Source organism: Trachemys scripta, chromosome 2, assembly GCF_013100865.1.
Source record: "Trachemys scripta elegans isolate TJP31775 chromosome 2, CAS_Tse_1.0, whole genome shotgun sequence".
In the NCBI taxonomy this organism is placed as follows: domain Eukaryota; kingdom Metazoa; phylum Chordata; order Testudines; family Emydidae; genus Trachemys; species Trachemys scripta.
In genome coordinates, this window is record NC_048299.1 from 21,575,794 (window position 1) to 21,593,856 (window position 18,063).

The 18,063-nt window shown below is 39.6% G+C and overlaps 1 protein-coding gene across 13 annotated transcripts in view; it reads left to right on the forward strand.

The window, feature by feature from the left end:
• Window positions 1-18,063, forward strand: part of ZMYND11 (zinc finger MYND-type containing 11) — a 168,922-nt gene that overhangs the window by 138,324 nt on the left and 12,535 nt on the right. For 10 of the 13 annotated variants that reach the window (XM_034760026.1, XM_034760027.1, XM_034760029.1 and 7 more), the window contains 9 exons: window positions 2,919-2,996; window positions 3,463-3,555; window positions 5,190-5,277; window positions 6,848-6,903; window positions 7,751-7,828; window positions 8,383-8,501; window positions 10,641-10,848; window positions 12,374-12,442; window positions 14,329-14,367. In XM_034760026.1, the coding sequence (XP_034615917.1) occupies window positions 2,919-2,996; window positions 3,463-3,555; window positions 5,190-5,277; window positions 6,848-6,903; window positions 7,751-7,828; window positions 8,383-8,501; window positions 10,641-10,848; window positions 12,374-12,442; window positions 14,329-14,367 (828 nt within the window). The remainder of the gene's footprint in view (window positions 1-2,918; window positions 2,997-3,462; window positions 3,556-5,189; window positions 5,278-6,847; window positions 6,904-7,750; window positions 7,829-8,382; window positions 8,502-10,640; window positions 10,849-12,373; window positions 12,443-14,328; window positions 14,368-18,063) is intronic. The other 3 variants (XM_034760033.1, XM_034760035.1, XM_034760038.1) reach the window with 1 other exon arrangement.

The window sequence follows — 18,063 nt, forward strand, 5'->3', positions numbered from 1 at the left end:
TTCCCAACATGCCTTCCAAACTGAACATGAGCAACAAATATCTGACGAAGGGCAAATCTTTGTGGAAAAGTAAAAGAAAAGTCTTGATAATAATTTAGTTTATTAAAGAGGTGATTGAAAGTTGTACAGCCAGGAGACTAAACAAACAGTAAAAAGCCATTTTGCTGGCTCTTTGGCTTTCATTTCTTAAAATCTCAGAAGTAATGAATTTTAGATGTCAAAACTGCAAATAAGATTTTTCCTAAAATAAACCAGTGTAGAGAATTGGGGAGAAGTGGACAGATCCTGGCCAAACTGGCTAATTAATTATGGTACTGTAGTTTTCATCTCCACTTGTGATTAACAGCAAAGCCAGATATCTGTCTTTTATTAAAGCCTTAGGCATCAGACTGCAACCCATTTATCCTATATATTCTCTTTACAAATCTGTCCTGCAGACCAATGCAGAAAAAATATTCATATTAATTGGGGGACATTTTCTGCAGATGATGAATTCAAGACTATGTCAGAAAGGGATATATAGAGAGAGACTGGGCTAGGCAAGTGAATTTTATTGTATCCTAATGAGTTTCAGTCTATTCAAATGCTGTGTCATTAGAAGCACACACATTGCACTCTGTTGCTTATTTAAAACCTTAAAATGACAGCAGCTAGTTCACAGTTATCTTTTAATGCTCATTTAGGTTTCCATGGAGTAGAACTGTTATGTTTTATGTAAGACAGCAGTTGAGATGGATTTAAACAGATTGGGTAGTCTCATAGCAGGTAAAATTGAACATGGAGATATATAAGGTAATGCACATTGACAAAATAAATGCAGTTGAGCTCTAAAGATGAAATTCACCTCCATACAGAGGCTAGAAAAAGACCTATGTACCACTTAAGCCCTGAACATAGGGCTTAGGTATAACATGAGTGCTAGACTTGCCTTGGGCTGGCCCTCTGCACAGTGGTGAATTTCATTCCATGTTTGCAGCGTTGTGTGAGGAGAAAGGATTAAGTGTTGATATGGATATCACAATAAAGATGTACGTTTAGTGTGTAGTAGCAATTAAAACTATAGTATTTAGGCTGCTGAGATGTACACCTCTACCCCGATATAACGCTGTCCTTGGGAGCCACAAAATCTTACCGCGTTATAGGTGAAACCGCTTTATATCGAACTTGCTTTGATCTGCCGGAGTGCGCAGCCCCGCCCCCCTGGAGCACTGCTTTACCGCATTATATCTGAATTTGTGTTATATCAGGTCGCGTTATATCGGGGTATAGGTGTATAATAAAGATGTGAGCCCAATTCTCTAAGGATAACCATCTGGTTAAACAATGGTTTGCATGCTGGACTAATGTAGCCAACTTAGGTCCCTTCGTTTTAAGAAAGATATAATGGACATTGTATAAGTCCTGAGACGAGCAGGTTATGCACTTGCCGTAACAGAAAAGCCGACAGTTGGCTGACAATACATTTCAAAAGGAGTAAAGGCAAAATGAGACTCAATCAAATACTATCCATCTTTTAACCTTAAAATGCAAGGGTTTTGGCCTTCAAAGGATAATTATAAAAAATAAATATGTAAAAATCGTACCTCTATACTCAACAGATCTGCTCCCTTGGTGTATTCAGAGGCATCCCTTAATAGTCCAGTGAGAGAAGTAAGATTTTATACATTTTTACCCATTAGCTTTTGCAGAGCTAGCCTAGCTAAGATGGCATGAATTGGATTCTATTCCTTTTTGTGCATCACAAAGAGTATTATTTGCTAAGTTCCAGTCAGTTGCACCTTTGCAAACCTTATTAAAGACCATGCTTTGCACAGGTGTCACCGAAGTCATAATTTGAAGACCTGGAGGTTACAGAGCTATAACTCTGAGCCTAATTTAGTCTGTAAAATCTTCTTAGTGGTGACAATGAAATGCATGAGAAGGTAAGAACTCAACCTAACATACAGTCACCAGGCTGAGTATTCAAGACTGGGAGGTAGGGAAAAACAAAACCAAAAAAATCCTTTTTGCTTGTGAAGTGATCATATGGAAATCACTGAGTGATCATAAACATGGAACCACACATTGCTGCTTTTACAGTCTCTTTTCAGCACAGAACTCTACTTTAAATGTGGAAGACCTACAGTAGGCAGGGAAACGAGCAAAGGGGAGCTATCACTTTACTCATAGCTGTAGTGGCAATACTCTAATTTAATTCATGCTAAACGGTTTCTGCTTGTCTAGTAAGCATATCATTTGCAGGTGGTACGGGCTTTCTTTTCCTGTCTTTCGGTGGATCAGTGGTTCTTAAACTTTTGTACTGGTGACCCCTTTCACATAGCAAGCCTCTGAGTGCGACTCCCCGCCCCATAAATTAAAAACACATTTTTATATATTTAACATGATTATAGATGCTGGAGGAAAGGTGGGGTTTGGGGTGGAGGCTGACAGCTCATGACCCCCCCCCACCTCATGAATAACCTCATGACCCACTGAGGAGTCCCAACCCCAGTTTGACAACCCCCGTGGTAGATACTAATACCTTGCTGATAAGTTGACCATTAAATAATACATTGTAATTTTATGCTGATCCTAGCCTTTCTTCATTACTTCATTTTATTAAGACAACGTAATTCTGGACTTTTTTGTGTGAGAGCATTTGACGAGGCATTAAGAACACACTAAATAGAAATAAAGCACATAATTCTTCTGTAACTGAAGTCCTTAGCAAAGTACATAATTCATTTATCACCACGATGCTTTGACTGTTACTCTTGTGCATTAGCATTACCAATTTTGAAGAAGAGATTTTCCTTAACTAATTGTATGATTTTAATCTGAGGCAAATGTACCTTTTTAAAAATCTTTGTTGCTGGTGTGGTTTTTTAAGTCAGATTTTTAAAAAATAGTTGACTGGTTGTTTTTTTTTTTTTAAACAGAGTATTAAGAAGAAAAATACAAGCAAGCAAGAGATGAGCACATACCTGCGATTCATTGTCTCTCGTATGAAGGAGCGGGTGAGTCTGAAAGAATGACACTTTTCCACGGCGGTGGTTTGCATATAGAGGGTAGTAGAGAGTTGGGAGATGTTTCTAATGTCCCCTTTTTAAATATGTTGTATTCAATTAGGGGCATATTATGGTCACCGCATGCATAAGTGTGCAAGGGAGCAGGGAACACAAAGAGCCATTCCTTTACACATCCTCCTATGAAATGGTTTATGTGTTTCAACATGTACAGCCCATGGCCCAGTATACAGATTATTCATATTTCTGGCTGGAATAGCCTATGCAAGGTGCCCACACCTCCAGTGGAATGGAGACTCTTCAGATTTTACAGAGACACAAAATCAAGGTGAAACACTTCTTTCCCTTTCTCCACCTCTGCATGCGATTATATGGCTCCCTGTTCCTTATATTAAGTACTTAAATTAATATAAAGCGAAATAATTATTTTTCACATATTGTTTCTTGGTCCTTTCAGGCTATCGATCTAAACAAGAAGGGGAAGGACAACAAGCACCCAATGTATAGGAGGCTGGTGCACTCAGCTGTCGATGTTCCTACTATACAAGAGGTACAGTCACATACTTTCTGATTTCTTACGCGAAATTTTGTTCTGTCTTTAAAAGTGAAGCCAAAATTTTATGAACCAAAGTATTAATCCTTGTTATTTAGCTCTTTTCATGGTCGTTTCTGCTATGGCTTCTTTCATAAGCATAATAGCCAAACATTTCAAACTTGGGTGACTAAAGCTAGGCACCCAAATCCTTATATCAGTACCTAAAAATGTGCCTGATTTCCCGAGGCACAGAGCACCCTCAGTTCCCATTGATTTTAATGGGAGATATAGGTGTTTGGCACCTCCGAAAAATCAGGCTATTTATTTAGTTGCCTAAAGATGGAATTAGGTGCCTAAAGTTAGGCATCTAAGTTTGAAAATCTGGCCAATAAGTAAAATGGCTAATGAAACAAGCCATAAGAACATGTTTGACCAAATATTCCATTTTTTTCTTGTTAAAGCAGTTATAGACATCTGCTTTCCAAACATCATGATGATTCATAAAATGCCAAACATTTTGGTTGATCACAAAAAGCAGGAATGACTTGAACCACCTTTTATGTTAATTTCTTCAAAAATTAAAATACTAGTTAATATATAATCCTTTCTCTGTAAGGTGATTCAGTCCGTGACTTATTAAATCAAAGGAGTTGGGGGCTTCCCTTTATAAAGATTAATATCTTACTGAATATTGAATATGATATGATATGTTGTGCTATTTATTGTTGTTGTTTTTTTAATTGTAGATGTGGGGGTTCTTGATTTTCAGTATTATAAAATAGAATTCAGTGTTGCTTGAAATATGAAGTCACACATGCACAAGCCAGGTCTGCACTAACATTTTTTGGTGAAACTACCAGTTGCACTCCTCCAGACGTGGAAGTTGCCAGAGTAGAAAGTTTGGGCATTTTAGCACTATGTGATCTAGATTTGCTCAGAGCAGGTTTGGTTGACCCTGGCAAAAATACCAGAAATTGACAGAACATTGTCTACGCTAGAATTCTGATAGGTGCTATCACCAAGGCAGTGCAACTGACAGTAGCACAGATAAGAATGTTTTACTAGAGTGGAGAAAGCCATAGCATGCTCAGCTTGGGCAGGGCTAGAAAAATGCACTGTGTGACTCAATGCAAACCTCTGTTACGGTTTAAAGTTATGGGCTTTGAAAGTTAATCCTTTGAGAAAATGGTGGCTGCAACATGAGGCCCTTAGAAAAGTATATGGGTGCTCAACACTGAATTGAAACTAAGATGAAATGCTGGATTGAAACTAAGATGCAAAGCACTGTCCCACAGGGAGCAAATCTTTGAGCAAATGCTGTGGGTTATAGTCTATTCTGTTACACACCATGGGAGTGAATGGGATTACTCCAGATTCGAGATTTACTTGTTATAACTGAGAAAAATTCTGCTCTTTAATTAAGTTAATTTTAAAGCACCCAAGAACTGGACAAGTACTGCACCTACTGAGGTATGGACAGGTAAGTGCAGTACTAATCCTGGAAGTGTTATAAGTACGTCTGTGAGCCATAGCAATGTCAATAACTCACCTTGTCTCCCTAATACATATTATTGTATGAGCTTGTGTGCATAATACGAACAAGTCACTCCACCAGTAGTTTTCATAGTTCTGTATTTTGCTTTGTGTAGAAAGTAAATGAAGGAAAATACAGGAGTTATGAGGAGTTCAAAGCAGATGCTCAGCTGCTTTTACACAACACGGTGATTTTCTATGGAGGTAGAGTATTACATTGAATATTTTTCTCATTAATTTGATTCAGGAAATAGATCCAGTGTCTTTACTCTTAGGAAACTGACCACTTTGGATGAGACTTGGGGACCAGCTAATTAAGAGAGGGTGAGGCCACCCTGAGAGTCTGTGGCTATTAGCAGAGCACGCTGTGTTAGTACTCATTTCTACAGTGGTGCCCACCCTTCCTCACTTCCCCTATACCTGGTACCACCTTCTTTGCAGCTGGCCTTCCCAATGGGAGCTCCTCTACCCCCTTATCAATCTATTCCTGCTTCAGCCTAGGAAGCTGTAAGGGGAAACAGTAGAGTCTGAGGATTGGGACCCCAGAGCAGCTCCATGCTGAATAGCTGGCCAGTTGCTAAGAATATCGCCAGGAGAGCAGTGCTGACTACCTGTTTAGTCTCTGGCCATTTACAGAATGGATACAGTCTTCAGATGGCCATAGCTATGGATGGACTTCTTTTGAAGAAGTTAAGAAAGAATTGCTCCAGAACAGGTCACAAGCCAGGTGCAGTGTCAGGGCAAGTATACTTGTCCTTGGTACAATTTACTGAGGATATATTTGCTGATCCATCGGGTTCTAAGAGTTACGTCCCAGGTTTGCAAAGGCACCTAACTCCCACTGATTTCAAAGGAAGTTAGGAGCCTAAATACCTTTGAGGATCTGGGCCTAAGAATTCTCAGGGAATTAAGTATTGTGTTTAATACAGGCATCTAGTTTGTAGTCATGGAAAAGTCAAAATGTGTTGAGAGAATATTTGATGCAGTGAGATACATAATTGGAAGTAAAAGTACAACAAGGGGCAGCTTCTAGAATTGACCCATATCAACTGCATGCTGTAATCCTCTAAGGCCTGGTCCATACTAACCCCCCACTTGGAACTAAGGTACGCAAATTCAGCTACGTTAATAACGTAGCTGAATTCGAAGTACCTTAGTTCGAACTTACCGCGGGTCCAGACGCGGCAGGCAGGCTCCCCGGTCGATGCTGCGTACTCCTCTTGCCGAGCTGGAGTACCGGCGTCGACGGCAAGCACTTCCGGGATCGATCCGGGATCGATTTATCGCGTCTAGACAAGATGCGATAAATCGATCCCAGAAGATCGATTGCTTACCGCCGGACCCGGAGGTAAGTGTAGACCTACCCTAAGAGACAGTTGTGTTTCTATAAGGATGTCGTAACAAAGAGTGGTGTTTTAGAACAATTGCATCATGTGGGCTGGGACATTCATGTTTAAAAAAGAAAGTGGGACATCTAGATAATTAATGGTGGCCCATCCCTCAATCCACTTCTAAAGATGTTTACTTAACATGTTAGCTAGTTTAAAAGTCCACAGTAATATTTGTATACACAGATGGACATGATGGGGATGGTGAGGCAGAGAAATAGAGTTGATGGTTGGAAATTTAATAGGAGAAATATTAGCTAAGATACTGAATGAGGTTTTTTTAAGGCATATATTTATAGTATGAAAGGCATCGTGACAGCGATTGCAAATCTTTGAGCAATGTTCTCATATTGTGGCTATTGATGGTATTTATTTTTAATTTACAGCGGACAGTGAACAAGCTGATATAGCTAGGATGCTTTACAAAGACACATGCCATGAGGTAAGTAGTATCTATTAAATGAGATGAAAGAGATGATTTGGTACAGATGAAACAATTTGGTTTTAAAATAGTGGCCTATCAGTTTCTAAAATGATGATTTCTTTCTTCTTCTAAGTTGCCCCTAAAAGCAAGGAAATAATGGGGAATATTTATTATTAACTTTCCCAAATTAAACTTTTTCACAGTGAATTCCTAATTCCTTTTCCTTTTGTTCTGCATGGCAAGGGTTTTATATCTCTCACACACACAGAACAGCTTTATTGCAATTTATTATCATATTCCTTTGCTCACTGAACTACAGTTCTTCATAATTCAGAGAACATGATTAGTCAATGGAAAGGAGAAATCAGGAGTAAAGTTTTAGTTTCCAAATAATATATAAACACACATTTAGACCAGAAATGGTCAGTCTTATCTGATTTAATTCAAACCCAAATTCTGACTGATTTCCAAGATGGACAATTGAAAAATTGAAGGGGACAGGAAAGTGGTGTTTGGGTCAGCGGTCGGTTTGCTCAGCCTTCATAGTCAACTAATTTCAGTGCTTTCAGAGTGTTTAGATTTGCTTTAAATATGCAAATACTCCTTATGCAGTGTATAATCTTTAAAAATAAATTGAAGTTCCATTAGCATTATTTTTGTAAAAAAGAAAAAATGTTTCTATGTTAAGGCCAACATTTCTGCCATTCTCAACTTGCCTCTATTTTTATGAATATAACTAACTGATTCCACAAAATTAGCATGCGGGGCTAAATATTTGGCCTTAAAAATCTTACTACTTAAGAGTTAATAGCACTGTCACAAAGAGAATGTCCCATGGGCTGACTTACTTGTTTTTGTTTTTCAGCTGGATGAACTGCAGCTTTGCAAGAACTGTTTCTATTTGTCAAATGCACGTCCCGACAATTGGTTCTGCTATCCTTGTGTATGTTTCTGACACAGATTTTTATTTACTTGCTTTTTAAAAAATAAATACTTTCAGTCCTGGAGTTATTCATTTCTTGACTATTCTGCTTCAAATAAGCAGAATAAGCTTTTTTCAAATGTACTGTTTAGTCTCTGCACCTCTGATATTTTACACAAGCAAAAACATTAACTGAAATCTAAAGCAATAACAATATGGGTAATAAACTTGGTTATCGGGCAGTTGCATTATAAATAAGGAGTTTACAGGAATTAAAGCTGTTTCTGGATAAAGCTATGAAGACTAATATAATTTTTGACATGCTTAGGATTTCTGTGTACAATAGATTGTTACACACTTTTCAGAATTTGTCCTTCTTAGTGTCTTTGATCCAAGCAGTATGGCTAGCATAGAAATACTGTGTATTATAGGAAGATAAGAATGAAAAAGAGCACTAGACATAAAAAGCAACCGTGTTCTTAAGATACTAGCACGGTGTTACACTAAACTTAATATTTGTGGGATGACTGAATGTAATACTTCAAACCCAATAATAAAACACTTTTTTTTTCCAGATACCTAATCATGAATTGGTTTGGGCCAAAATGAAAGGGTTTGGGTTTTGGCCAGCCAAAGTCATGCAGAAAGAGGACAATCAGGTCGATGTTCGCTTTTTTGGGCATCACCACCAAAGGTAATTTATTAACCCCGTGTGCTGCTTGTTATAGACATGCCTCACATAAGTTTACCCCATTCAGTCATGTTGTAAATCATTGCTGAGCTAGTAACCAGCCTAACTTTGTCATCATTATTTCAGAAAGTTCAAAGTCCAGTGTAAGACATCACAGGCTGCCGAGTGATTCATAGAAGATTCCATTTTCAGAATTGCCATAGAGATATTCTCTACTGTTTAAAGTAAAAAAGGAAATTAATTCCTATGCACATGACTCTTCACCTCCACAGCAGCCCGTAATAAAGACATTGCACACAAACTAGACATACGTTAACTGAGATGTATTTTAGGTGCCTGAACTGCTAACTTTGCACACGTTGTTAGCCAACAAGATGCATCACAAGTTTACATTTTAGGGATGTAACACATTACAAAGTGTTTTGGTGTTATTGTTAGCATTGTGCCAACACTCCCAGGTGGACCCCAATTTTCAGAAGTTTGTAACTTGAATGAAATAATCCCTTTCACATAGAACCTTCACCTATGGGCTTCAGGGAGTTGGCTTGTTCATTTAGGTAACATTTGGCTATGGCTACTTTGTGAGACTATATCAGAAAAGAGAATAGTACAGCCCCCAGAGTTTTTCAAGTGCTATTAATGTAGCTGTTGCTACTGTGCAGAATGTGCACATCAGTGCTGCTTTTACAGCATCAATGTGTATATGATTGTAGAGGTGAGGCAACATTTACATTTTGGCTCATTGTTTCTGAGAAAGTCATGCATTTCAGTGCATCATGAGGGAGGCTGGAAATGTTTATAGCTGGGTTTTTTTTTCAGAAGTGTTTATTTAAGTTGCTTTTTAATTTAACAAGGACTATGTATATTTTCACTTGATTTATATAGTAAATAAAAGAATAAACTATGTTTTAAAACAACTGTCTCCAGCCTCTCCACAAGGGCTTATTATATGACTTCTTAACAAGGAGATTTTCTAGCAAAGATAAATGAATAAGATCTCTTACTTGCATTTAAATCATGGAATGACTTATATTGAAATCATAAGTACCTTAGTAAAAGCTTCATACCTAAGTAGAGAATCATTTCATGTGTAGTTTTGGCACTAGGCTCACACAGCTTCACACAAGTGTTGTGTTCTCTTACTAAGAAGTTCGATGAAAAACACCTGAAACTCTACACATAAGTATATACTGTAGTAAAGAGGAAAATCCATCTACCGTAATGTCATCCTCTTGTTACAGTCATGGACTTTAAAAAGGAAGAGCTAGATTCTCAGCTGGTGTAAATCAATATAACTCCATTGTCTTCAGTGGAGTTATACATATTTACCCCAGTTGAGGAGCTAACACTGGGTATTTAACTTACCACAATATTCACATCAATATGTAGATTAGTACTGCTATGACTGATATTCTTTAATGCACCTTTCTATATCCTTTCAGAATGTCAGGAGTTATAATTTGTTACATTTCTGTGTACCCTTGATGGCATGATTTAGGCTGAGACTTTCAAAGGGGCCTAAAAAGCTAGGCAGCCAGTTCCCATTGACTTTGATTGGGACCTGGGCATCTAATTCTCTGAGGCCCCATTGAAAATCTCAGCTGTAGAGACTAAGGAACCTTTCAGGTCTCTAAGTCACTGGAGGGACAGTTTGACAAAAAGTAATTACTGTCCGATGGCTGTTTAGTGATTTAGACAAAAGGATCTGGTGCTCTTGATTCAATTGCAGATAGATAGATAGATCACAAAAACCAACACAAGAGGTATGAATTTGGCACTCATCTTGACAGTTTCAACAAAGAGGCTAAGGACTGAATTGGAATAGAAAGTGCACACGTAGTCGTGGTCTCTCCATGTCCTACTGATGCTCAACCTCTGAAAAACTGGCCACTTTGAGTTAGTTGCCTAAATACAGATTTAAAACGTAGACTCTGTCTCCAGGGCTGCCAATACAGCACCGCCGTGGGAATTGACGGTGGGGAGTTTCAGAAGAACTGAGCATTGAGCTACCTGTGCGAAGAAGCACAGTTAGCCCAACACTAAATTCATTGGAATATCTCACTCTAAATCTTTTTTTAAATGTATATTAACACACTCTTCCCCTTCAGCTTTCTGATTGTGTCTTTAAATTGTCTTTAAAAGGGCCTGGATCCCTTCAGAAAACATTCAAGATATCACAGTTAATATCCATCGGTTGCATGTGAAGCGCAGCATGGGCTGGAAAAAAGCATGTGATGAACTGGAACTGCACCAGCGTTTCCTTCGTGATGGGAGATTCTGGAAGTCTAAGAATGAAGATAAAGGTGAGGAGGAGGCAGAATCCAGTATCTCTTCCACCAGCAATGAGCAGGTGAGTACTTAACTACTATAATTTATTAAATGATGGAAAGGGGACCTGCAATGGAATTTTTAAAAGTTAGTTTTAAGTTGTGCACTGTTTACTTCTTTATGATGAGACTAGAAGGCAGGTTACTTTTTTTTTTTTTTTTTTTTTTTTAAATACTTTAGAAATACCAGGAATATAAAGTTATCATTTTCCCAGGTTTTGCTGGATGACCTCTGGGAAGTCTCAGGGATATTTATTGGGAACTCTCAACACCTTGATTGAATGAGCAAAGGTCCTTAAAGTTAAATAAGTGTTAATTAAAACAAAGAGTTTAAATTGTCCTACTGAAAATCTCTTCTCTCCACACCTGCTCAGCTTTCATTCTGTTGACTCTTGTGATGTCACCATTTCAGTAGTTCTCCAGACATAGGAACATAGACATTGCCATACTGGAGCAGACCCAAAGTCCATCTTCTCCAGTGTCCTGTCCTTGACATTGATGGTATCAGATGCTCCAGAGGAAGGTGAAAGAATGTGATACTAAATACTACCTACATCCTGGCCTGTAATTACTAGAGATTAATTATAACTCTGAATAGTCTTGTTATAGGTATAAATGTACAATTCATAGAATCATAGAATATCAGAGTTGGAAGGGACCTCAGGGGGTCATCTAGTCCAACCCCCTGCTCAAAGCAGGACCAATTCCCAACTAAATCATCCCAGCCAGGGCTTTGTCAAGCCTGACCTTAAAAATCTCTAAGGAAAGAGATTCCACCACCTCCCTAGATAACCCATTCCAGTGCTTCACCACCCTCCTAGTGAAAAAGTTTTTCCTAATATCCAACCTAAACCTCCCCCACTGCAACTTGAGATCATTACTCTTTGTTTTGTCATCTGTACCACTGACAACACTCTAGATCCATCCTCTTTAGAACCCCCTTTCAGGGAGTTGAAAGCAGTTATCAAATCAAATCAAATCCCCCCTCATTCCTGTTTGAATCTTGCTAAATTCTTGGCCTACATTCCAAAGTTTAATGACACGGTACAAAATCAGAGCATTTTCCAGCCTAGAAAGGACCTGAATTTCTAATGCACAAAAACAAGCAGAAAAATGTTTGTTTTCCTAAAAACAAAAAAACAAAAATCTTTTATCACTCCAGTGAATCCCGATACAGGATTAGAGTCTTGTTCCAGAATGCAGAACCCGTTTGCCTGAGCATACCAATGACAAATTGCATAAATAGTGTAAATGAAATAAATAATCGTTATTTATTAGAGAATTAGTAACATATACACACGCACACGCGCACACACAGATTCTACTCACTCCACAGATCATTAGTTATGAGGTCATTATCACTAATTCAGAAAATATATCTGACTGTACATACTCCTCATTTTGGAATTGTATTTGGCTTTGTATGCTGCCTTTCACACTCCGGGTATCTCATGCATTTTACAAAGAATGGTATTTATGTTGGCAGCTGAGAACTAGTGTTTCCCAGCATTTGGAATTATTCAACATTTTTTTTAATAATGTTGACAGCTGAAGGTTACTCAGGAACCCAGAGCAAAGAAAGGACGACGTAATCAAAGTGTGGAACCCAAAAAGGAAGTAAGTACCCTCACGTGTCAGTTAAGCAAAACAGCCAAAAGAAAAACACTTTCAGAATTATGATAGACATCCCTTATTTTCTGTCACATTTTACTTGTTTTATGCTACTATCATTAAAAGTGTGAGTGTCAGCAGGGCGACCTCTGCTGAAGACTATAATGAGATCTGTTTATCTTAAGGTTTTGTATTGGCACTCATCACCATGGTATCTGTGTAAGAGCTTCTCACCACAATTTTAGCCAATAGTAATAGTCAGATGGTATTATTACCGTTTAAAATCTCCATCACTAGTAAATCAACATCCCACTGATAACAGTTTCTTTAGGAACGGCAAACTAGGTTTAATTTTAATAATATATTACATTTTTTTTAAACTGTTAGAAGAACATTATTTTGGTTGCCAAGTCAAGGACTCAAAAGTTAGGAAATGCCCGTTTTATGGTTGCCCGTAGAACCTTAATTCTACCTGTTTGTACATCCAAACTATGCACTGAAGGAGGCAGATAAAAAATAAAGTATGTGATTATGTAGTTAAAGATTATCCTAATAGACACGCACAAGAAGGAAGTGGCCCTGGCAGCCATAAATTTGGCATTTCCTAATTTGCATTCTTAATAATGTTCCTTTAATGTAGTTTTTTATGTGACTTCGCAGTTGTTCTTTTTTTGAAAGAAGGAAATAGATTTAAAAAAACTGTTATGTATGACTGTAAAAACACCCCAACTTACCTCATCACCAGGGTTCAAACCCTGACACTTCAGCACAGACTGCTACGAGTACTTGAGTTGCAGAACTAACTACATTAGTTGGCAGAAGCAGAAAGCTGTTGTCCCAGAATAGGGATGGGTTGCTGGGGTTAGGGGATGGTCCAATGGAGTCTGGCCTGGCTATCTCTCCGTCCTTGGGAGATGAAGGTGCTCCTGCCCCATGTGGTGCCTCCAGAGTGGGGGATGGATCACTGGGGCCATGTGCTAGGTATGTATGGGGAGGCATCCTCTGTTTCTGCCGTTTCCCTACAGGTCCCAGCAGGTCCCAGGGCAGTATATGCTGCTGTCGCTCCTGCTGCTAAGGCTTTGGCAGCAGTTTGGATCCAGCTCATTAGTATATTGGGGCATTCAATTATTATTTTGGCAGCCTGCCAAAATAATCCTGTGGAAATGCAAGTGGGAGAAAGAAAATGGTGATTTCTAACAGTCTACAATTCAGCTAAACTGAACAGAATTTCTTGGGACAAAGAGAAGACACTTCTCAAGCCTAGAGACTGTCTCCCAGTCAAATTTCAAATGTCCATTGTAAACAATGAAGATGTTAGAGTTTCTCAAGGAAGATTCCAAGGATATTTTTATATTGAAAGGTGTTAGGCAACCTCAATATACAGATCACTACCATCTCTCCCTATAATTGTGTGGGTCACCAAATTTTGTCTACTTGATAGGAGCCTGCAGGTTGAATCTAAAGGGCACAACTGAATAGAGAGCAGCCCACTTTTGCTTTAATGTGGGGAGAAGAATCACAGAAACTATAGGTTACAGCATACAATGCTTCATTCTGGTTTAGGTGGCACCAGCTGGAACATTGTATTCTGGGACATGTAGTGTCAGTGGGCCTCAACTCCAAATGAAAAAGGAGGGCAGTCACAGGTTGTAGCTTAGGCATACTAATTTACTTCTTTCTTTGAATGTGCCCAGATCTTGTGCTTATGACATTTGAACTCATGGGCCTGGTTGTCCTTTCACTTATGCCGACCCTACATGGATGTAACACCACAGACTTAAATTAAGCTACTCCTGATTGTATACCAGTTTAAGTGAGAGGAAACCCAGGCCCAACACTGAGAAATGGAAAACTTGTTCTTGCTCATTTTTGTTGTGCTTTTTGTGTTGCAGAATTGTTTAAAAAAAAACGTGGTCATAACTGGCAGAAAGGTTAGATGTTCTTGTATATGATTTATATAATATTTAAAAACTGTATAAATATATATTGATGCAATATTTAAAATGTATCATTAGAATGAACAAGGCAGGATATTACCATGACCACCTACATTTTAAGGAAATAATGTACAGTAACTCCTCGCTTAACGTTGTAGTTATGTTCCTGAAAAATGCAACTTTAAGCGAAAAAATGTTAAGCAAATCCAATTTCCCCATAAGAATTAATGACAGGTTTCAAAGTAGCAGCCGTATTAGTCTGTATCCGCAAAAAGAAGAACAGGAGTACTGGTGGCACCTTAGAGACTAACAAATTTATTAGAGCAGCTTATGCTCTAATAAATTTGTTAGTCTCTAAGGTGCCACTAGTACTCCTGTTCTTCTTTTATAAGAATTAATGTAAATGGTTCTAGGGAAATTTTTTTCGCCAGACAAAAGACTATAATTTATATATATACACACACACAGTATAAGTTTTAAACAAACAATTTAATACTGTACATAGCAATTATGATTGTGAAGCTTTGTTGAGGTGGTGAAGTCAGAGGGTGAAAGAGAATGGGATATTTCCCAGGGAATGCCTAACTGGTAAATGATGAACTAGCACTCGGCTGAGCCCGCAAGGGTTAACACATTGTTGTTAATGTAGCCTCACACTCCATAAGGCAGCACGAATGGAGGGAGGGGAGACAGCATGGCAGAGAGAGACAGAGACACACACCGTGTGTGTGAAAGAGATGCGCATTGCCCCTTTAAGTATGCTGACCCCACTCTAAGTACATTGCTTTTTAAGTAGATCACCAAGTTGAGACAGCAGCTGCTGCTAGCAAGCTCCCACCGTCCTGAGCCTTGTCATGTCCCCCACCTGCTCTGACTTTAGCACCCCTTTTCCCACCCTCCCCCCATCGCACAGCAAGTAGGAGGCTCCCGGGAGCAGCTCCAAGGCAGAGGGCAGGAGCAGCACACGGCACTGGAGGGAGGGACAGCTGAACTGCCCGCAATTGCTAGCCTGCTGGGCGGCTGCCACACAAGGAATTAGGGGAGCGGGGAGCTGATGGGGGGCTGTCGGCCCTCCCTGGTTCCAAGTCCCCACCAGCTAGCTCCAACAGGCTATTCTTCCTGCAAGCAGTGGACAAAGCTGGCGGCTGCCAAACAGCGTTATAAGGGAGCATTTCACAACTTTAAACGAGCACGTTCCCTAATTGATCAGCAATGTAACAACGAAACAATGTGAACCAGGACGACATTAAGTGAGGAGTTACTCTAGAACTATGTGAAAAATACAGGGCAAAGTTTAGGCCAGTGCCCTCAAGTTTTATTCATAGTGCAAAATTATACAAAGTCCTAAAACATGCATGAGTATCACAGTGTACAATTCTTTGTATGATTATTGCTGAAATATGAGGCAAAGTATGTCCTATACTTGATGTGAGGACATTAGATGTCAAATAGATGTCTCCTTAAAAAGATCTCTCCTAGGAACTACAGGAATACAATAATAATCCGTAATAATATCCAAACCCAAAAGGGGGCCAGTGATCTCCTACACAGGGGTTGGTAAACTAGGAAGTATTATGGCTGTACTTGGAGAGGTTTTTAACAGCCTGGCATAGTTTGTCTGAAACACCCCATCCTATGAGCAGGTGTTGATCCTACTGGTAAAGGTTTAAGAAAGTTCAAATATCTTTACTGAGACAGGTGGCTTGTTACCCCACCCAGATATGGGGAGTGTGACGGGTTGGATCACAGAAACCCCCTTGGGAGCTGCCAGCTGATGTGCCAAGACTACTTCTATCCCTGTTTTCCCTGCCAGCTCAGGACTCCAGCACCCTGTCTTGCTGAGCCACACACTCCTGTCTGGTCCAACACAGACCCAAGGTCTGAATTACTTGCGCCAAAGCTGCAGGTTTACCTGAAAACAGCTCACAGAAGTGTGCTTGTCTTTAGCACTCAAATGCCCAACTCCCAATGGGGTCTAAACCCAATTAAATCCGTTTTACCCTGTATAAAGCTTATACAGGGTAAACTCATAAATTGTTCGCTCTCTATAACACTGATAGAGAAATATGCACAGTTGTTTGCTCCCCCAGGTATTAATACAATTAATCAACTCTGAGTTAATTAATAAGGAAAAAAGTGATTTTATTAAATACAGAAAGTAGGATTTAAGTGGTTCCAAGTAGTAACAGACAGAACACAGTAAGTCACCAAGCAAAATAAAATAAAATGCGCAAATCTATGTCTAATCAAACACTGAATACAGATAAGATCCTCACCAGTTCCAGAATGCTCGCTTTTACAGGCTAACCTCCTTTTAGCCTGGGTCCAGCAATCACTCACACCCCCTGTAGTTACTGTCCTTTGTTCCAGTTTCCTTCCAGTATTCTGGGGGGTGGAGAGGCTCCTTCTTTAGCCAGCTGAAGACAAAATGGAGGGGTCTCCCACGGGTTTAAATAGACTTTCTCTAGTGGGTGGAGACTCCCTACCTACTCCTATGCAAAGTCCAGTTCCAAGATGGATTTCTGGAGTCACCTGGGCAAGTCACGTGTCCCTGCATGACTCAGTCTTTACAGGCTGAAGCCATTTTCCACATGGTATCTTGTATGTCTCCAGGAAGACTTCTTATGTGGATTGGAGCATTCCAAGATGCATTGTTCCCCAAGTGCTTCCTGATTAGGTACTTAACCTTGCAAATTCCTTCCTAAAGAAACTGACTAAATGCCTCACAAAGCTTACTTAGAAACCAAGCAAGTATACAACCCATATTCTTAACCTCAAGTAGAAAATGATATATATGTACAAATAGGATGAATAGATATAGTAGACCATAACCTTTACAGAGATATGTTACATGGCACAGGCAGCACAAAACATATTCCAGTTATGTCATACATGCATATAAGCACACACACCCCATAAAGCCTTATGGGGTACATTGTCACAGGGAGGTGGAAGTGACTCCCTAAAGAGAGAGGGACCAGCATGGTAACTGAGTAATCCTCATTTAGGGACGTTAGAAGCAACCAAGTTTAGACTCATAGGCTTTAAGACCAGAAGGGACCATCATGATCATCAAGTCTGACCTCCTGCACATTGCAGGCCACAGAACCTCACCCACCTACTCCTGTAATAAAACCATAACCTCTGGCTGAGTTACTGAAGTCCTCAAATTGTGATCTAAAGACTTCAAGTTACAGAGAATCCACCATTTAGACTAGTTTAAGCCTGCAAGTGCCCCATGCCCCAGGCTGCAGAGGAAGTAAAAAAAAAAAAAACCAAAAACCCAGCGTCTCTGCCAATCTGACCTGAGGGAAATTTCTTCTTGACCCCAAATATGGCAAACTGTTGGACCCTGAGTATTTGGGCAAGACTAACCCGCCAGACACCTAGGAAAGCATTCTCTGTAGTAACTCAGAGCCCTCCCCATCTAGTGTCCCATCACCGGCCGTTGGAGATATTTACTACTAGAAATCACAGATCAGCTACATGCCCTTGTAGGCAGTTACATCATGCCTCCCCCTCCATAAACATATCAAGCTCAGTCTTGAAGCTAGTTAGGTTCTCCCCCTTCCTCCCCTACCTCTCCCCCCACCGTTCGCCTTGGAAGGCTGGTCCAGAACTTCACTCCCCTGACGGTCAGAAACCTTCATCTAATTTCAAGCCTAAACTTGTTGATGGCCAGTTTTTATC